The sequence below is a fragment of the Apteryx mantelli genome, chromosome 4 (assembly GCF_036417845.1).
Source record: "Apteryx mantelli isolate bAptMan1 chromosome 4, bAptMan1.hap1, whole genome shotgun sequence".
Classification (NCBI taxonomy): Eukaryota; Metazoa; Chordata; class Aves; order Apterygiformes; family Apterygidae; genus Apteryx; species Apteryx mantelli.
The window spans coordinates 849635-865046 of record NC_089981.1 but is presented as its reverse complement, the minus strand read 5'-3'; the positions used below and the strand labels follow the sequence as shown (position 1 = coordinate 865046).

General features: G+C 56.2%; 2 protein-coding genes and 1 long non-coding RNA gene across 3 annotated transcripts; all 3 read right to left on the bottom strand.

The window, feature by feature from the left end:
* Nucleotides 1–265: 265 nt before the first annotated feature.
* LOC106494995 (membrane-spanning 4-domains subfamily A member 4D-like) lies at nucleotides 266–2893 on the bottom strand. The gene is made up of 6 exons (XM_013955381.2): nucleotides 2813–2893; nucleotides 2367–2537; nucleotides 1821–1940; nucleotides 1484–1540; nucleotides 680–835; nucleotides 266–445 (listed from the first exon to the last, which is right to left on the bottom strand). Exons 2-6 carry the CDS (start codon nucleotides 2532–2534, stop codon nucleotides 266–268), a joined length of 681 nt encoding a protein of 226 aa, XP_013810835.1. The 5' UTR covers nucleotides 2535–2537; nucleotides 2813–2893.
* A 7829-nt stretch (nucleotides 2894–10722) lies between these two features.
* Nucleotides 10723–13082, bottom strand: LOC106495001 (membrane-spanning 4-domains subfamily A member 12-like). The gene is made up of 5 exons (XM_067295235.1): nucleotides 13066–13082; nucleotides 12621–12681; nucleotides 12254–12376; nucleotides 11337–11450; nucleotides 10723–11055 (listed from the first exon to the last, which is right to left on the bottom strand). Exons 1-5 carry the CDS (start codon nucleotides 13080–13082, stop codon nucleotides 10954–10956), a joined length of 417 nt encoding a protein of 138 aa, XP_067151336.1. The 3' UTR covers nucleotides 10723–10953.
* A 46-nt stretch (nucleotides 13083–13128) lies between these two features.
* Nucleotides 13129–14593, bottom strand: LOC136991878 (uncharacterized). Its single transcript, XR_010883985.1, has 3 exons — nucleotides 14554–14593; nucleotides 13369–13593; nucleotides 13129–13243 (listed from the first exon to the last, which is right to left on the bottom strand). It is a non-coding gene; the product is annotated as an uncharacterized lncRNA (long non-coding RNA).
* Nucleotides 14594–15412: the final 819 nt, after the last annotated feature.

Genomic DNA, 15412 nt, shown 5'->3' with positions numbered 1-15412 from the left:
CTGGTGGGGAAGGACGCCGGCTCTGCTGACGTTACAAAACCTGGAAAATAAGGGAAAGCAGAAATGACACTTTGGGTCTCGTTGGGGTCACGCGGAGAAGTCCCCATGAGCATACCAGCTTTCATTGACCTTGTCGATGGTGCCTTCTCAGAGGAGGAAAGGGGGGACATATCTGGCCCTGCTTCCACTGAAGTGCCCTAGCTGGCTTCTCCCTCACTTCAGAGGGATCTGGGCTGGGGAGTCTGCTGCCAGGGCAATGGGGCTGTTACCCGTCCCAGGGAAGCCTCATGACCACGTCCAGTCCTCGATGAGGGTCCATCCTTACCATGTGCTTGTAGTTGTGCTGCTTGATGGCGGCATAACCGAACGTCAGGGCTGCCACCGCTATGCAGAACTCCAGGAGGCAAAAGATGATGAACGTCAAGTTCAAGCCGTCGCTCAGGATCTGCAGGGAGGAGAGCAAAATGGCCCTGCAGGCCTCGCTTGCTGGCAGCTGGAGTCATCCACCTCCCTTGTGCAGCAGTGACCCCATCCCCTTATCCTCCTGCCTACGCAGCCATGGGAGACTCCGACCCATGGGGCATTTTGACACCAGTTCTTTTGCTGTCCTGGGCCAGCCAAGTGATGGCAAAGAGACCGTAGGTGGTGGCTGGCTTGAGGGGGGACCAGGAGCCTGTACCTTTCTGTCAGTGTAGAAGCAGTCTTCCCCTCTCAGCTGGTGAGGCCAGTTGTGCTCGCACCCGGGAAGGTTCGTAGTGATAGCCGTGGCATGGACAATGGTGGCCACCAGGGTGCTCAGAACAACCCCAGTGCTGAAGATGCAGCAGGTCTTCACCTGTCGTGGTCACATCATGTCAGCCGTCAGCAGCACTCCATCCCTACTGCTCCCACCAAGAGCAAAGCAGCAGTATGGATCAGAGCAAGAAGCCCTACCTGCCTGCAGGGAGCTCAGAAACCCCCGTGATACAGTGACACAGAGCTGGGAAGAGGACGCTTGGTGCTTTTTGTTCGAGCTGTCTGAGCAGAGGGGCTTCAGAGAGGTTGGGTGATTTGACTAAAGTTGAGAGGGGGGGATTTACTCCAGAGCTGCCAAGCCTCATGGAGCCAGTAAAGCTCCTTATAGCAGGGTTAGATCTGATTAGCGGTCAGGGTGGAGCCATTTGGCCTCCTGGGGAAGCCGCTGAAGGGCAGATGGCCCATGTGACTTTTTTTTTCTCCCCATCATCTGCAAGTGACTCCACTGGGTTCTAAACATTTCATAGAGGCCCTGAAGCTTGAGGTGTTGACCACCCTCAGTGGTTGACGGGAAGAGAACTGGGCAACTCCAGAGGGCAAGCCTAGTGTTAGGTGCTTCATTTTAGGCCCTGAAGAGACATGGGATGAATCCAGGCTGCAGAGGGGCAGAAACCACAGAAGCCTGCCATGAGCTCTGTGTTCCTCACCCTGCCTGGCTGTGACTGAACCTGCTCAGTGACCCTCTTACCAGCAGGATGTTCTCTCTTTTTCCACTTTCCACCAGCAGAGAGCCTGTGACCAGGAGCTGTTCCAAAAACAGAGACGGGAGAGTCAGCAGCAGGATCCCCCCCTTGCTCCCCATTGCATGTCGCACACATCCCACAGCCCCTTGAACAACACACCGGGAATGTTTGGGTCTGCAGTCACAAACCCCCCCCAGCCCCAGAAGAGGAGACAGCCAGAAGATGTGGGCATAAAAGGAGACCCTAGTAATGAGGGGATTTAGCACCAGCAGTAGATCCACTGAGATCCCCCTGTCCTTGTCCGGCAGTGGGGAGGTGGAGCCCAGGCATGTCCCTGCTTACCAGGAGTCCAAGCCAGAAGAGGACCCCACTGGCCACAGTGATGGAAGGGATATCACGCTCTGCCGTGGTCAGGATGATCCCAGAGCAGAAGCGTATGATTCCAGTGACAATGTGGATGGCCTGGGGAGGGACAGAGGGGAGAGGGGTCCCCAGTCACTCTTGGTCCAAAGCACTGCATGCCAAGTTACCGTAGCCATTAACCAAATCGCACCCCATCCTCACTGTTGCCAGCATCACACCAAGTTCTTGCTGCCCTCAGTGGCGCTGAGAAAGGAGCCTGGGCTAGCTAAGTGCTCAGCTGGTGCTTGGCATGACTGTATGAGCTGACCATGCAGACGAGGAAAGGGAATCAGTCTCAAAACCGGCCCCCCCCCCCCCCAAGCAGGGGCCAGTTCTTGCTCATACAGCCCTGCTGGGGCATCTCAAGAAGGACAATCCCTTGTGACGCTCGGGGCCAGCCCCAGCTTTCCCCCCAGCATGTCCCAGGCAGAGGGGCTGCAGCGACCCGTGTCCCCTGTGCGCTCGCCTGGGGCACTGTGGTCTCACCCCCAGCGCTTTGGGCTGAGCCCTTCTGAAGCTGTGGACTCGGAAGGATGAGGCGACAGGTGTGGACAGACTGGAGCTGGAGGCCTGCTGGGCTGCTGGGGTGTCTGTGGCCGGGATGACCTCCATGATGATCCTCACGCCACCAGAGTCCGTTACTGTGGCTGCCATCTCCTGTGGGCAGAGCAGGGCTGGGGAGCAGGGGCAGGCGGAGAGCGAGCCGTGGGGAGAGAACCGGAGCTCCCAGTGTGCCAGAGAGATGACAGCGGGGCTGAAGGTCGGTGGGGATGGGACCGGGCTGGCTCCCACCCTCCTCTTTGGAGCAGCACATGGGATATTGCCATGGGAGGCTTTGACATCCTCTTGCACTGACACCAGGATGTCCCACACGCCATCCTGCTCCCCACACCTCACCCCTGGCCTGGGTACCTCCTTCAGCCTCAGCTTACCCTTGTCCTCCTGCGTGTTGCCAGATGTTAGCGGGTCCTTGTGGTCCCTTCACTGCCCGTGTGCCCTGTGGAAGAAGTGGTCAGGCTCCAGGCGGCTGGAACAGTCCAGACCTGCCGGGAACATGGTCCTGCTGCCCTTTGCTCCCTGCGGGAAGTTTGTTCATGGAAATCTCAGCAGGTCCCTCTTGCTCAACAAGCACGATCCTGGCTGCTTTGCCAACAGAGGGGAGAGCTGCTGACGAAAACCGTGCATGCATTCATCTGTGTTTGCACGAGGGAGGGGTTGGGTTAAACTCTGGGGCACATGAATGGGGTGGGAGAACGGCGCAGGGAGAGGGGCTAGCTTTGCGAGCCGGTGGTGGGCACCCTCTCCCATGGTGCAGGCTTCGCTGCAGCCTGGGGAAGGAGCTGGACGCTTGTCCCTTGGGATGCTCCAAGAAGATCCCCCTGCCTGGGCTTGGGCCCATCCTGCCCTCCATCCCCAGTTGTGGGCATTTTTTTGCGTGTCAGCTGTGGGGGCCACTCCACACCCACAGCTGCTCTGAGAGCACCGATGGAGGGGAGGGCTTCAGGCTCCCCTCATCTACTCACACCTACTACATCACTTCAGCCCACAGGGATGGCTGGGAGGGGGCAGTTGTGCCCGTAAAAACTTGGGAGAAGAAGGCAGTTCAGGTCTGCACGTGGGGTTTGGGATGCCAGACGGCTAGCTGAGGAGGTTTTGTGGCTCCCATGCCCAGAGTGCAGCCCCTGCACTGGCAACAGGCCCAGCAGACAAGGTTTTCCTGCACTACCTCTGGCCTGGTGGGACCTGCCTGGCACCAGCCCCTAGCACTGGGACCAGCTCACATGGAGCAGCTCCCGTTCAGACTATCAAACCGTCTTCACCGTCAGCCCAGGCTGGCTGCATCCAAACTGCCACCTGGGCAAGGTCCCTGGGTCATGCTGGTGCTTGGACTCTGCATGGGAGTTGCTTGCTACGCCGATAAACGACGTCATGGGCTGGGCAGTCATTTTTGAACAGTGAGGCAATCATGTGTCACCTGGAAAGGGAGGTGTAAGCCCCCCTGTCTCCAAGCATGGTATATCTCAGCCCAGGTGCCTTCAGAGCCGTGCACTTCCCTTTCCAAGGAGGCTCAGGGTGGGGGCCTTGGCCCAAAAGCAAATGGTAGATGAAGCTTTATGGTGTCCCCAGGTGTCTTTGGGGGCGGGCAGAGCCACGTAGGATAGGAGCACAGGGAGGAGGCAGGGAGGCAGAGAGGAGACCATATTATCAGAGATGTGCTGAGAGCATCTTCGAGGTAGTGAAGGTGGACCCCTGGAAACGGGGGAGCCGCTAAGTGCTCAGAGAGGGGCGCTCAGCAATTAGCTCTGCAATTAGCCAAGCACCAGTCCTGGGAGAGTCCTAATAAGGCACTTGGAGACTCATTCACCCACCCTGGGATTGCAGAAGTACGTAACACCAGCAGTTGCCCATCCCAAGCGTCTGGCTTGCAGAGCCCTGGGCAGCTTGTTACAGCAATTAAGAGACTCCCAGTCCTGGCAGAGTTTCTCTTGCAGGAAAGAAAGGAGTGAGATGGGGTGGAGCACAAACATTATAAACATTGTCAGTCTATAAAGTTCTTAACAAAACTCCTTCGTTGCCTTTTAGTTTTAGCCAGGTTTCTCCTTCCTGACCACGTCTGATGCGCGATACTGTGGGTCCGTCTCCGCTGATGACAGCCAGCCCCCCACAAGCGAGCCTGGGGTGGGGACAGCCGAGCAGTGGGTGGTGCAGGCGCTGCCAGACAGCTCCCAGTGTGGGACCCAGCGGGAGCCTGTTAGCGCAGGGGTCTCCAACCACTCGTCCTCCCAAAGCAAAAAGAGATGCGATTCTTTCCAATAGGAAATTAGAGTTCAGCCTGGGAACGGAGCCACCGCACATGGTGAAAAAGCTCACGAGACACAGGCTTTGAGGCCCTCTTCCTCCCTCCTCGGACCACTGTCTTCCAGGTCTGCCAGAAAACGGCTATTTCCTTTGGGGCCGTCGTCCCCATCTGCTTGCGAGGACGGCTGGGATCCTTCGTGCTGGCCTGCGAGGACCTCCCAGGTTTCCTTGACGAGCGCTGGCAAATCACCACTCGTTTGACGGGCCCGGGATAGACGTGAGCAGCAGATGGGCCCAGCGGTGCTGCTGGGGCGTCTGTCCGTACAAAGTCTGCTGGATGCTGGCCCCAGTCCCATCCTGTCCTCGGCTCCTCTTGTGCTTAGAAGGTAAAACTCAGCAGCAGCACCTCCACTGGGTCAGCTCCCCAGCACCGAGGCGCTGCAGAGGGCTTCGGCTCTAGGACTGCGTGGAGGGACACAGCCTCCTGTGCCCAAGGTGGCTGATGTGCTGGAGAAGCAATGGGATGAGGTTTGACTTGATCTCCACCTGTGAGAGGCCTGAGGTGGGAGCTGGTTTGAGGAACAGATGGGAGGGAGCAGGGTGCTGGCAGACATGGCTCTGGGACCCTGCTTGGATTTTTTTCTTCTTTAGAGGCTGGGAATTTCTGACCCTATCCAGAGGCTCCACAAGAGCTATTTCCATGTAAAAGCAGGAATATTTAAACACAATGCCCTGATATCTCTGAGTTGCTAGCTTTGTCACAGGGAGCTTAAGGCTGGCTTCACATCACATTTACAGGCATGAGCATCAACAGTGTTGAGGGGCTCAGCACATCTCCCTTAAATATCACCACCTCTGTCTACACTTGTCATCTCAAGCCCAACACGAGACAGGACCCTCCACAGGGCAGTTCCTCCTGATGATTTTAGGAGCAGCTGAAGCAACTGTTAGAAGTGCCTTATTCTTTCCTTTGACCCTAGAGGGAGCTGAGACACCTGGTTTGGACTAGACGCCACTTTTAGAGTCCAACATAGGTGAGCTGAATCCAGCTGACGGGGTATAAACTCAAGCAAGGGATAAGCAGCAGCCTGTAGTTCAGGGCTGCCTGACCTGGGGAAGCGAAATAATAGTGATATCAAAATTAGGCGTATATAGTAGGTCATATAAAGTTGCCGTGTCTTTGTTTTTCCACTGGTAAATGGAGGGATCGGTGACACCTCTGTTTCCTGCCTTGTCCATTTTGTTTGCAGGGACCTGGGTGTGAGGCTGTTCCTTCATATATCCATGCAGATCAGCTGGCTCTTATGTTTCTTCCGAGGGCTTTCCTGAAGGCTTTCTTCACATCCCTGTTGTGCTGACTGTAAACCGTGGGAACTGACCAGTGGGTTGACTGCTGTGTGGACCAGGGTGGCCACCTTGTCCCACTGGGCGATGGGCCCCAAGCCCATGAGCAGAAGGGAGCCGCAGAAAAGGACACCAGGTAAGCAGCGCGGGTGGAGACAGCCTTGCACCAGCCAGCGGCTGAGCGGAGGCACAAACTGGCCACCACGATGGCTGCTTAGGAGCCAAGGACAAGGGCCACGGTGGCCACCACGTTGCAGCGTGGATGAGCTTGTGTACCCTCGTGTTTGCCACAGGACTCGGTCTCCTCACTGCCATGTACTGCAGGTCTCGCTTGAACTTGCCTGGCCTTAGCCGTTGAGCTTTGATTTGAGACCTCACTGGTGTCCCATTTTGTGTCCTTGCAGTCAGACCATTTCCTGAGGTCCTCATCCATCAGCTAACCAGACAGAGCACCTTTGGTTTCCTGTCACAAGACCAAGCCCAGTTCCCATGCCCTCCTGTGTGTTCCCACACGCCGGGAACTGGTGCCAGTAGCTGGAGGGATGACAAACAAACAGATTCTCAGCAAACCGATCTAAACCGGTCCTTAGAAAAGAGCTGGGAAGAGCAGTCAGGACAAACCTGGTCAGTGAGGAGCAGTGAGTGACCAGCTCCCCACCAGCCTGGCTCCTGGCTGGGCTCCTGCTGCCTCTGTGTCTCCGGGCGAACTGCACCATCCCGAGCGTGGCCAGGCAGCGGGGTTGAGCTCTCAGTAGGCTCACCCAGTCCCACAGCCCACCCAAACCCGCCGTTCAGCGGCAGCCGCCGGGCAGAAAATTGTAGGCAACCAAAGCCTGCTGATAGCGACATGCTGTTAGAGTGCATAGCATTAGCATTGCTCTGCGTGCGTGCTGTGGAAGAGCCACTGGATGGCATTCCTCCATCGCGCAGCCTCTTGTGAGAGAGCAGAGTATTTGGACTTGTGCAAGGCTGCAACTGGAGACACAGTTTTCCAGCAAAAACACGGAGATGGATGAGTTTCAACTGTTAATCACACTCCTGACGGCTCTTAATATTTAATTTTTGCTGGTAACTTGACAACATCTCTCTCTGGAGGGAGAGCCTTTTTTGACGTGCTGATGCTAACTAGTTTCTCATTCGGGCTCTGATCTTGTTTCGTTCTCTGTAGCTAAACATGGGGTAAGCCCATGAAAATGATGGGAACTGACATGTAGCCTTTGTACAGGCATGGTGTCCGCTAATATAAATGACAGCATGCGCTCCCAGCTGAAACCACCTCACTACGGTGGATTTCCTCCCAAAGCCATGGTTTTGGATTCCTAAAGCATTCCTGAATTTTCAGCCTTTCAGCCGGAAACATCCATGACTGGTCTTATCCCTGCAGCGGGGCTTTGTTAAGTGTCTGAGCAAAACCCATTTCCGAATGAGGTATCCGTGGAGAAAGTGCTCTTCCCTTTCTAAATAAAGCCAGGGTCCAGCTGGGGATGGCAGGAGCCCAAGGTAGGATGTTACAATTTACTTTGGAAACAGATGCCAGAGGAGGTGAAGCTTTTTTAGCATCTGGCTGAGCAGATGCTGGAGAGTGGCAAGTCCTGGACGGTGTAGCCTTCCAGCCCTTTATTTGCAGGCATTTCTGACTTCACTGATATATACAGTGAGTTCCTAAGATTTTTTAAAGTAGAATTTTGCTTTCCCAGCAGATGCAAATCTTCCCTTGATGCTTATTCTTTCTTTTACATCTCCAGGAGGAAACTCAGCAAATTAAACACATGCATACAGAGCAAATGTGTATATCCAGCACAGACTGAGAGCGGGTGTTAGCTGAGATGATCAAAAAGGGCAAAAACTGTACGTGTGAGCATAGCTTTCGGTACGGGTGTGTAAGTATAAACATACATTATCCGTAGATTATGAACTCACAAGTTCAATGAATTCAATACAGTGTTTTTGCATCCAAGTTAGGATGTCACGGTCTGGGTGGGTGAACTACCGGATGGATTAAAAACCTGTTTGGATGGCTGGGCTCAGAGGGTAGAGGCTGTTCAGCCTGGAGGGAGAGGACTTCGGGGGGGGGCCTAATAGCAGCCCCCCAAAGCCTACAGGGAGGTGATATGGAGAAGATAGAGCAAGACTCTTCCTGGTGCTGCATGGCAGCAGAAAGAGAGACAACAGGCATAAGCTGAAGCAGGGAAGGCTCAGGCTGGGTACAAGGAGAGACTTTTTCCCCATGAGGACAGTCAAAGCAGTAGAGCAGGGCCCAGCAAGGCCGCGCAGTCTCCATCCTCGGAGGTGTTCAAGACCCAACTAGCAAAAGCCCCAGACAACCTGGTCTGACCCCAGGGTTAACCCTGCTCAGAGCAGGAGCTGGGCCAGAGACCTCCCTAGGTCCCTTCCAGCCGGAGTTATCCTGTGATTCGATGACGCTGAGTCAGCCAGCACTGAATAAGTTTATGAGCCTAGTGGAACTGAAAATCTTTTTCCAACCAATAAGCCCTACCTTTTTTTTTTCCCAAAGAAAACAGATTCTGATGGATAAATACTTTTCACAGAAAGTTTCTGCTTCCTGTGAAAAACTTTATATCCCCATAAAAATACCAAAAGTCAACATTTTGCTTTTCTTCCAAATGTTTCTGTTTCTAGCAAGACTGTTATGATATTGGTTCCATAATGAGAAATCCACATTTTCTGGGGCAAGTGTCAGTTAGGAAAAAAGATGTTTTTTGTCTCTGCCCTTTTCCCTGGGAAGCCATAAAGATCCCTGGGTGGTCATGATGCCAAACCCTTCTCTCTTCTCTGCAGACAAATATGCTGCTCTGTAATCCCAGGCCGCTGGTCCGTGTTGTCCCCTCTTTGTGTCCCAAGCAAACCTGGACAAAACCACGGAGGGAACCTCCACCGAGGGTGTTAAACACCAAGACGTTTCCCCGGGCTTGGGAAATCCCTGAGCCACAAATTGCCAGAGGTGCGGAGAGAGTTTGGGGGAAGCATCGCTGCATGCTGGTTCAGCCCTTGCCCTCTCTCGCTGTCACGACCAGCGCAGGGCTGACTGGGGTGCCTGAACGTGGCTGCTCAAACACTGGTGAGAATTGCCTAGCACATTTCTGCTCTTTGGCGCCTTCAAGCACTTTGGCTGCCGTGAAGGGATGCAGGAGAGAGGAAACCGCATTGCGAGGAAAGAACGCAACCCGTGACCAAAGACAACCTTTTGGAGCAGGGAACGTGCTATGGAAAACTCCTTGAACAAGAGGCCGTAACACGTGGCACACACAAAGCCAGTATCAGGCAAGCATCTGTGCCACCTCTCCAGAAGTCCCCACTGAACCATCCTAAAGACTTTTAAAATTACTGTAAACCCTGAAACCCACCCAAAGGGTAATGCATCCTCCACCTTCTGCCTGCCCCATCCAGAGTGACCAGAGAGCTCTGTGATGCCAGAAGCAGGATTTGGCTGCTGTTCAGAAACACATCAGGTGGGATTTTGTTGTTATTTGGTAGTGGGTTGCGTTGGCATCATTCCTAAAGCCTATTCCAAATGCATCCATCATCATCTTCCTGCTATATTCTAGCCTTTGATCTGTTACTTCCAGCAAAACTTCTGATGCTGTAGAAAACCTGTCCTGAGTCTCCAAGGCTTCAGCGAAATATCACATGGTTTCTGCAGGGCAAGGATGCTTTTAGCTAAGGAATTAGGGAGGGGGGTGAAGATGGGAAGAGAATGAAGATGGCTGGGAATGAAGATGGCAAGCTATTTGCTTCTTGTCATCTTCTTGCCAGACATGGGTTTTTTTGATACCTCCTTATTTTCCTTTCTGCCTCCTCTTTCTTCCCCTTTGACCTTCAGCCTTTGTGGTCTTCTGCAAGGTCTCTGTCCTATCCCAATGAGGCAAAGGCAGGGAGAAAACAGCAGGAGCAGTGTCACTGTCAGGAGACCTCCAACACCTCGTGTGTAAGCCTCACACAGCAGCCACAGCTGAGTGAGAAGGAAACTTCTCACCGGTGGAGAGATGGACAGGGCTCCCGGCATGTACCAGGGACTACCAAGGGGTAGAAGGCTGAAAAATGGTGGGCTGAAAGACATGCTTGGGAAATTAGCTCTGCCTGCTGGACACAGGCAACGAGAGACAAGCCCATTTGGCCAACCTTAAACCAATAAAAGAGCAGGATCTGTAGGATCTACCAGGATGTCCCTGAGCCTTCAATCTCCTGATCCTGTGGGCGACCCAGCTACGGCGCACTGAACAGAGAGCCGGAAGACATCGCTGTCCCCCCCCCCCAGCTTGTACCAAAGCCTCAGCGCCCTCTCCTCCCGCTCATCTTCTTCCCAACCCGAGGTCTCTCTTCTGTCTGTATGTCACCCTTTTATCCAGTTTGTTTGGACAGAGTGCTGCTCAGCTCCAGCTGGAGGACCAAGGCTGAGGGGTGGGAGGCCAGTGAGGCAAGGCTTTGCGTGGACAGCGGTGCCGAACACACAGGATGCCCCTCCAAGCCCCCCTGTGCCTGTTCCCATTCATTTTCACCCCAAGCATTTTGTATGCGTCTCTGGGATAGCAAGGATGGGGAAAAGGCTGAGGCAACAGGGCTTGCCTGGTGGCAGGTCCCCCTCCCGCGCTGACTCTCTCCCCAAGCACAGAGCCCATTCACGGGGCAGACCGGCATCCATCCACCTCCAGTTTATTGTGGGCGCCATGAGGGGAAGCAACCGAGGTGGGGTCTTGCCAGAGCTGGACATTCCTCCAGTTTAACTCTGCGGTTTGACTCCATGCACAGAGTCAGGCTGTGGCAAGGAGTCCATGGGACGAAAGCAGGATCTCCCCGGCTCCGTGCAAGCTCCGGACAGCATCCACAGAAAGGGAAGAGCCCACTCACGCCGGCACGGATGGGGTCTGCTGCTACCCAGGCCAGGCTCCTGTGACGCTGTGCTGGGCCCTCGTTAAGGAGCGTAGCCATCATTGCAGTAGGCTGGGGGAGCCGACGAGATTATGGGCAGACCTGCAGGGTTGCTGCTTACGGCGTGGGACGCGAAAGGCAGGGCCTGCAAAGCAGAACTGTTAGCCCCACCTGATCCCCAGCCCTTGGCACTTTCCCGTCCTCGCCTTGCTCGTCACCTTGATCAGCACCACGGGGCTTGGAGATATCCTGGGGCTGCACAGTGCCCTGGGGACCCCACAGGCACTTCTGCCAGCACGGCAGGAACATTGCAGATACCTCCACTGACGCAGCCCAAGCTCACACCAAGTCCCACCCTGCTGTGACCCGGGCTTGTGCCTGTCCCCAGCACCCTTCATGCGTGTGGATCCAGCCAGGGTTACTCACAGGTTGGGGCAGGTGGTGGGTAGCATGGGACTTGTGGTGGGAGAGCAGGATGGCGATGGAGAACTCCAGGAGACTGATGAAGAGCATCATGCCCGCAATCCCGTTGTCAGCTTTCTGCAGACGACACGGCCCCGCAGAGCATCGTGACACGCGTGTGGCAGCCCCATGCATATGGCCAGGAACCCACCTTTGGCCCCAGCAGCTCATTTGAGGCCCCAGTCAGTGCTGCCGGAGCAGCGTAACAGCTCTTCACCCGGGTGGGAACCGCTGCCTCGTCAGTGCCCACCCCACATGTGGTCGTACGCTCCCCAGACCCAGCCCTGAGAGCTCTTTTGTCAGGGTGCTGCTACAGCTCTCTATAAGCGTGAATGGAAATCACATCGTGGGCTAACATCCAACTGGTGACTTGAAAAAATGCGAGTGCCTTTCACCAGCCATTTTCCCAGGGCTAAAGGAAGATATGGATGAAAACCATTGCTTCCTTCCTTCCCAGCAGAGCCCAGTGATTTTTGACCAGCCCAGCTTTCTCCAGCCTCCTCACTCATGTCAGTCACAGCAAGCTTTCTCGAGTCAGTTCAACTCACTGAACTGTCAGAAAACAAAGCCAGCAAAAACTCGTAGTAATAAGGAGTTTATAAAGTTATAAATGCCATTTATTTATAATGGCAACCCCAGTTAATGAGTCAAGCCGGGGCTGGCAGCCATCACAGTTCACGCAGGGGACTTGAGCGGATGGCCCATGAGATGGCAGCCTGGCTCTTTGCTGGTGCATAACCCCGGCAACTGCAAAAAGCTTCTGCTGCGTTGGCTTGGTGGCCACTTCTAGCTCCGAATGGGGAACGCAAACTGGGCAGGGGAAGGAAACCCACCCTTGTGGCTGGCTGCACCGGACAGAGACCGCTCGTGGAGCCACTTACCAAGAGATCCAATGATGTCGAGTATCCGTACACCTTGTTTCCAACCAGCTCTACTATTAAGAGGGTGATCCCAGTTGCTGCAAACATGGCGCTAACTATGTTCATTCCCACGCTGCCCTTCACCTGCAAGAGAGGTGCACAGGCCCGGCTTACCGACAGCACAAGACTGTGCCCGACCTTTGCATCCGTCCCCAGCATCTGGCCTCAGCTCCGTCTTGTGTTCAGCGTCCAAACCCAAGTCCAGGGACCCAAGTCCTGCCTGCGCTCGAAAGCGGGCTTTGCGGAGCTCTTCTTATGCCTAGGTGCTGGGAAGAGCAAGGCAGTGTGGAGGGATGGATGGGGAAGCGCTGGAAGGGGACATGCTCACCAGGATGGGCTTGTGAACATACTCCGCAGCCACCGAGAGGGATCCTGAAGCGACAAACTGCCTTGGAAAGAGAAAGCAGGGATCTTCACGTGAATGAAGGCTTGCCTTGGCACAGCTACCACCGTCTCCTCGCAATGGGAAACGGCACAGGACACAACCCGTCCCCCAAGCTGGGCCATGGCAGGGGCTGCAGCACTCGTGTCCAGCGCTCGGCATGACCCTGTGGCTCATCTTCTCTGCCCGGCATGTGGGCTAGATGTGCAGAGGTGGGAATAACAAGGGATCGCTTTGGGGCTAGCAACTGCCCAGAGAGCCTCCAGGTTTGGAGGATTTAGCTTTCCTTTCCCTGCAGGGAGGGTAGAAGTTTTCCCCAGCCACAAGGGGAAAGCATCAGAGATGTGGCATCCTCAGCCCCCCTCCCTGGCTGCGAGTCCCATGCTGGTACCTTGTGGCCCACCCCATGGTTCAGAAGATGCCCCGTCACCTGTACGCACCATGAGGCCACCCCAGAACGGATAGCCAGTGGACACGGTCAAAGTCCAGTAGGTCAAGAAGGGCTCGGTGATAATGGAGGCCACCCCGCCGAAACTGAGACAAGCCACACCGATGAGGATCTGGAGGGCCTGCCGGGACGTAAGGAGGCATGAGGGTCTATTGCAGTCCCGCCACCTTGGAGAGGGGCTGTGGGGAGCCCAGCGCGGCCCCACGCTACGACAGCTCCCCGGTAGGGCAGAAGGGCTGCGCTCACCCCCATGAGCTTGGGCTTCACCCAGGAAAGGGTCTCAGCCATCGTCCCTGTCTGTCAGCACCTGCTGAAGCCGATCCCCTGCGTTCAGAGTACCCGGCTATGGAGCGTTCCCATGGGACTATCCTGGACGGCTGGAAACCAGCACCAAGACCCTTCGGGCTGGGGCTGCAGCGCGGCAGGGTGGACGCAGATGGGCGGCTCCGGGGCTGCCACGGAACGAGGACCCTGGGGAGAGAGCGAGCGGCCTCGGTTACCCCGGTGGGATCGCACGGCTTGGTACCCGGGCGGAGGGAGAACGACAACTCAGAAAGCTCTTGGTGGCGCAGAAGGTCTCCCCCGGGACTAAAATCACGTCTGGGAACCCAGGGGCAGCTTGACATGGAGAAAAAGACATCCCAGAGCTGGCACTTCATAACTTTGACCGGCTCAGCGGGAAGTGCCCTTCAAGGAGTGTTAATCTGATGAGCCAAAGAGGAAGAAGGGGGCCAGCATCTCCGCTAGATTTGGCCAGAGCAAACATGTAGGACAGGAGTCCTGCCCCACTGTCCTGATTACCTTTCACCTCCTTCCTCTTCCTCCCCACCCTATTTCTCTCCCTTCCCTTCCCTTCCCATCCCAGGGCTGGGATGCACACCCTCACCCGGGTGCAGGGAGGAGAAAGGGCTCCGGGGCCGGGGCCACCGACAGCCCCCTTCCCCGAGAGCCAGGGCCGCCTCCCTCTTGCTGCCCATCACCAGCGCTCGGGACTGGTCTTCTCCCGTGGAAGGAGTGAGCGGGAGCGGACGCTGGGCCACGTGGCTCTGCCGTCACGGGAGACAGCAAGTTGCACTTTGGCCGTCTGCGACTTGGTGTCCTGCCTCGGGGCACGCGGCCCGGCCCCACAACCTGGCCCCGGCCAGGCAGGGAGGGCAGAAGGGCGGCAGGGCTCTGGCTTAAAACAAGCAACGGTGGCACCTCTTAGCCGGCTTTAGCAAGTGCTCTCCTGTGTGCTGTCACCTCTCCCACCACCGGGATTCGCCCAGATAACCTGGTCTCCGCCATATACCCCTGGCCCACATGCCCTCCAGGCCAAAAGGCTGAGGCGAAGCCATCGGAGACCCCCCAGGCTCATGTCCCCCCCCGAACCCATCTCCCAACGGCCCCGTCAGCTCCCCCACCCCGGGCATCGCTTGTCCTTGCACTCACCGCGTCGTGTCCCCGTCCCTGTCCCCGTCCCCGTCCCCACCACAGGCGGCCGTGCCGCCAGCGGGAAGGAACTGAGCTGTTCTTGCCAAAGGGCTGATTTTATTAGTGGTGGACCTTGGGTGCTGCCTGGGCGACAACCAGGCCCCCACCCCTCCCGCCGTTCTCCGCGCCGTCGCCCCGAGAGACCTGCCAAAGTCCTGCTCTCCCGCCGGCGCTTTCAGCCGCCGCCGCGGTGGCGCCCGGCGAGGACCTGCCGCCAGCACCCTGCTCTCTCTGGCAGCCCGGGAGCGGGGCACCGGCTCCGGGGCCAGCCCAGGCCTGCCAGCACGGGCAGAGGACAGCCCTGAAACCCCCCTGGCAAGGCTCATTGCAGGGCAGGGGGTTGCAAACCGAATAGCTTTTGCAGGAAAGACCTGGTTTTCCCATTGCATTTTCGGTTGTCCCGGAAAACCCAGCACCCCACCGCACCCCGCTGTATCATCCGAGGCCTGAACAAGGCCCAAAGAGAAAGGATTCCCTTTTAAGGGACATCCCATTACATTTTCCAAGAAAACCTCTCATTTTCTGCAATTATGCCTGATTGATTGGTTTGACAGGAGTTCTCCACAGGAGGAGGAGCACGTTCAGGCAGACAGCTCTAAGGACGCCAGGACAGAGGCGAGAGAGGCGTGGGATCTCCATCCTCGGAGATATTCAAAAACACAACCGGACGCTGAACAACCTGCTCTAACCCGCTGGGGGCCAAGGGTCGGACCAGGACCCCCCCCCCCCCCAGCGTCCCGGCCAACCTAGACCATTCAGCGATTTGGCTCTCCTTAAGCATCTCCCCAACCTCGAACCCTGCCCGTTCGCCGCAACG

What these genes read in the sequence shown, in the direction of transcription:
- LOC106494995 (XM_013955381.2), bottom strand. Translation starts at nt 2,534, where the DNA reads ATGGCAGCCACAGTAACGGACTCTGGTGGCGTGAGGATCATCATGGAG. An exon ending in CTCAGCCCAAAGCGCTGGGG is followed by an intron (nt 1,941 to 2,366) that starts GTGAGACCACAG and finishes GTCCCTCCCCAG; the next exon opens with GCCATCCACATTGTCACTGG. An exon ending in GCTTCTACACTGACAGAAAG is followed by an intron (nt 446 to 679) that starts GTACAGGCTCCT and finishes TCCTCCCTGCAG; the next exon opens with ATCCTGAGCGACGGCTTGAA.
- LOC106495001 (XM_067295235.1), bottom strand. An exon ending in ATGTTCACAAGCCCATCCTG is followed by an intron (nt 12,377 to 12,620) that starts GTGAGCATGTCC and finishes CCTCTCTTGCAG; the next exon opens with GTGAAGGGCAGCGTGGGAAT. An exon ending in CGACATCATTGGATCTCTTG is followed by an intron (nt 11,451 to 12,253) that starts GTAAGTGGCTCC and finishes TGTCGTCTGCAG; the next exon opens with AAAGCTGACAACGGGATTGC.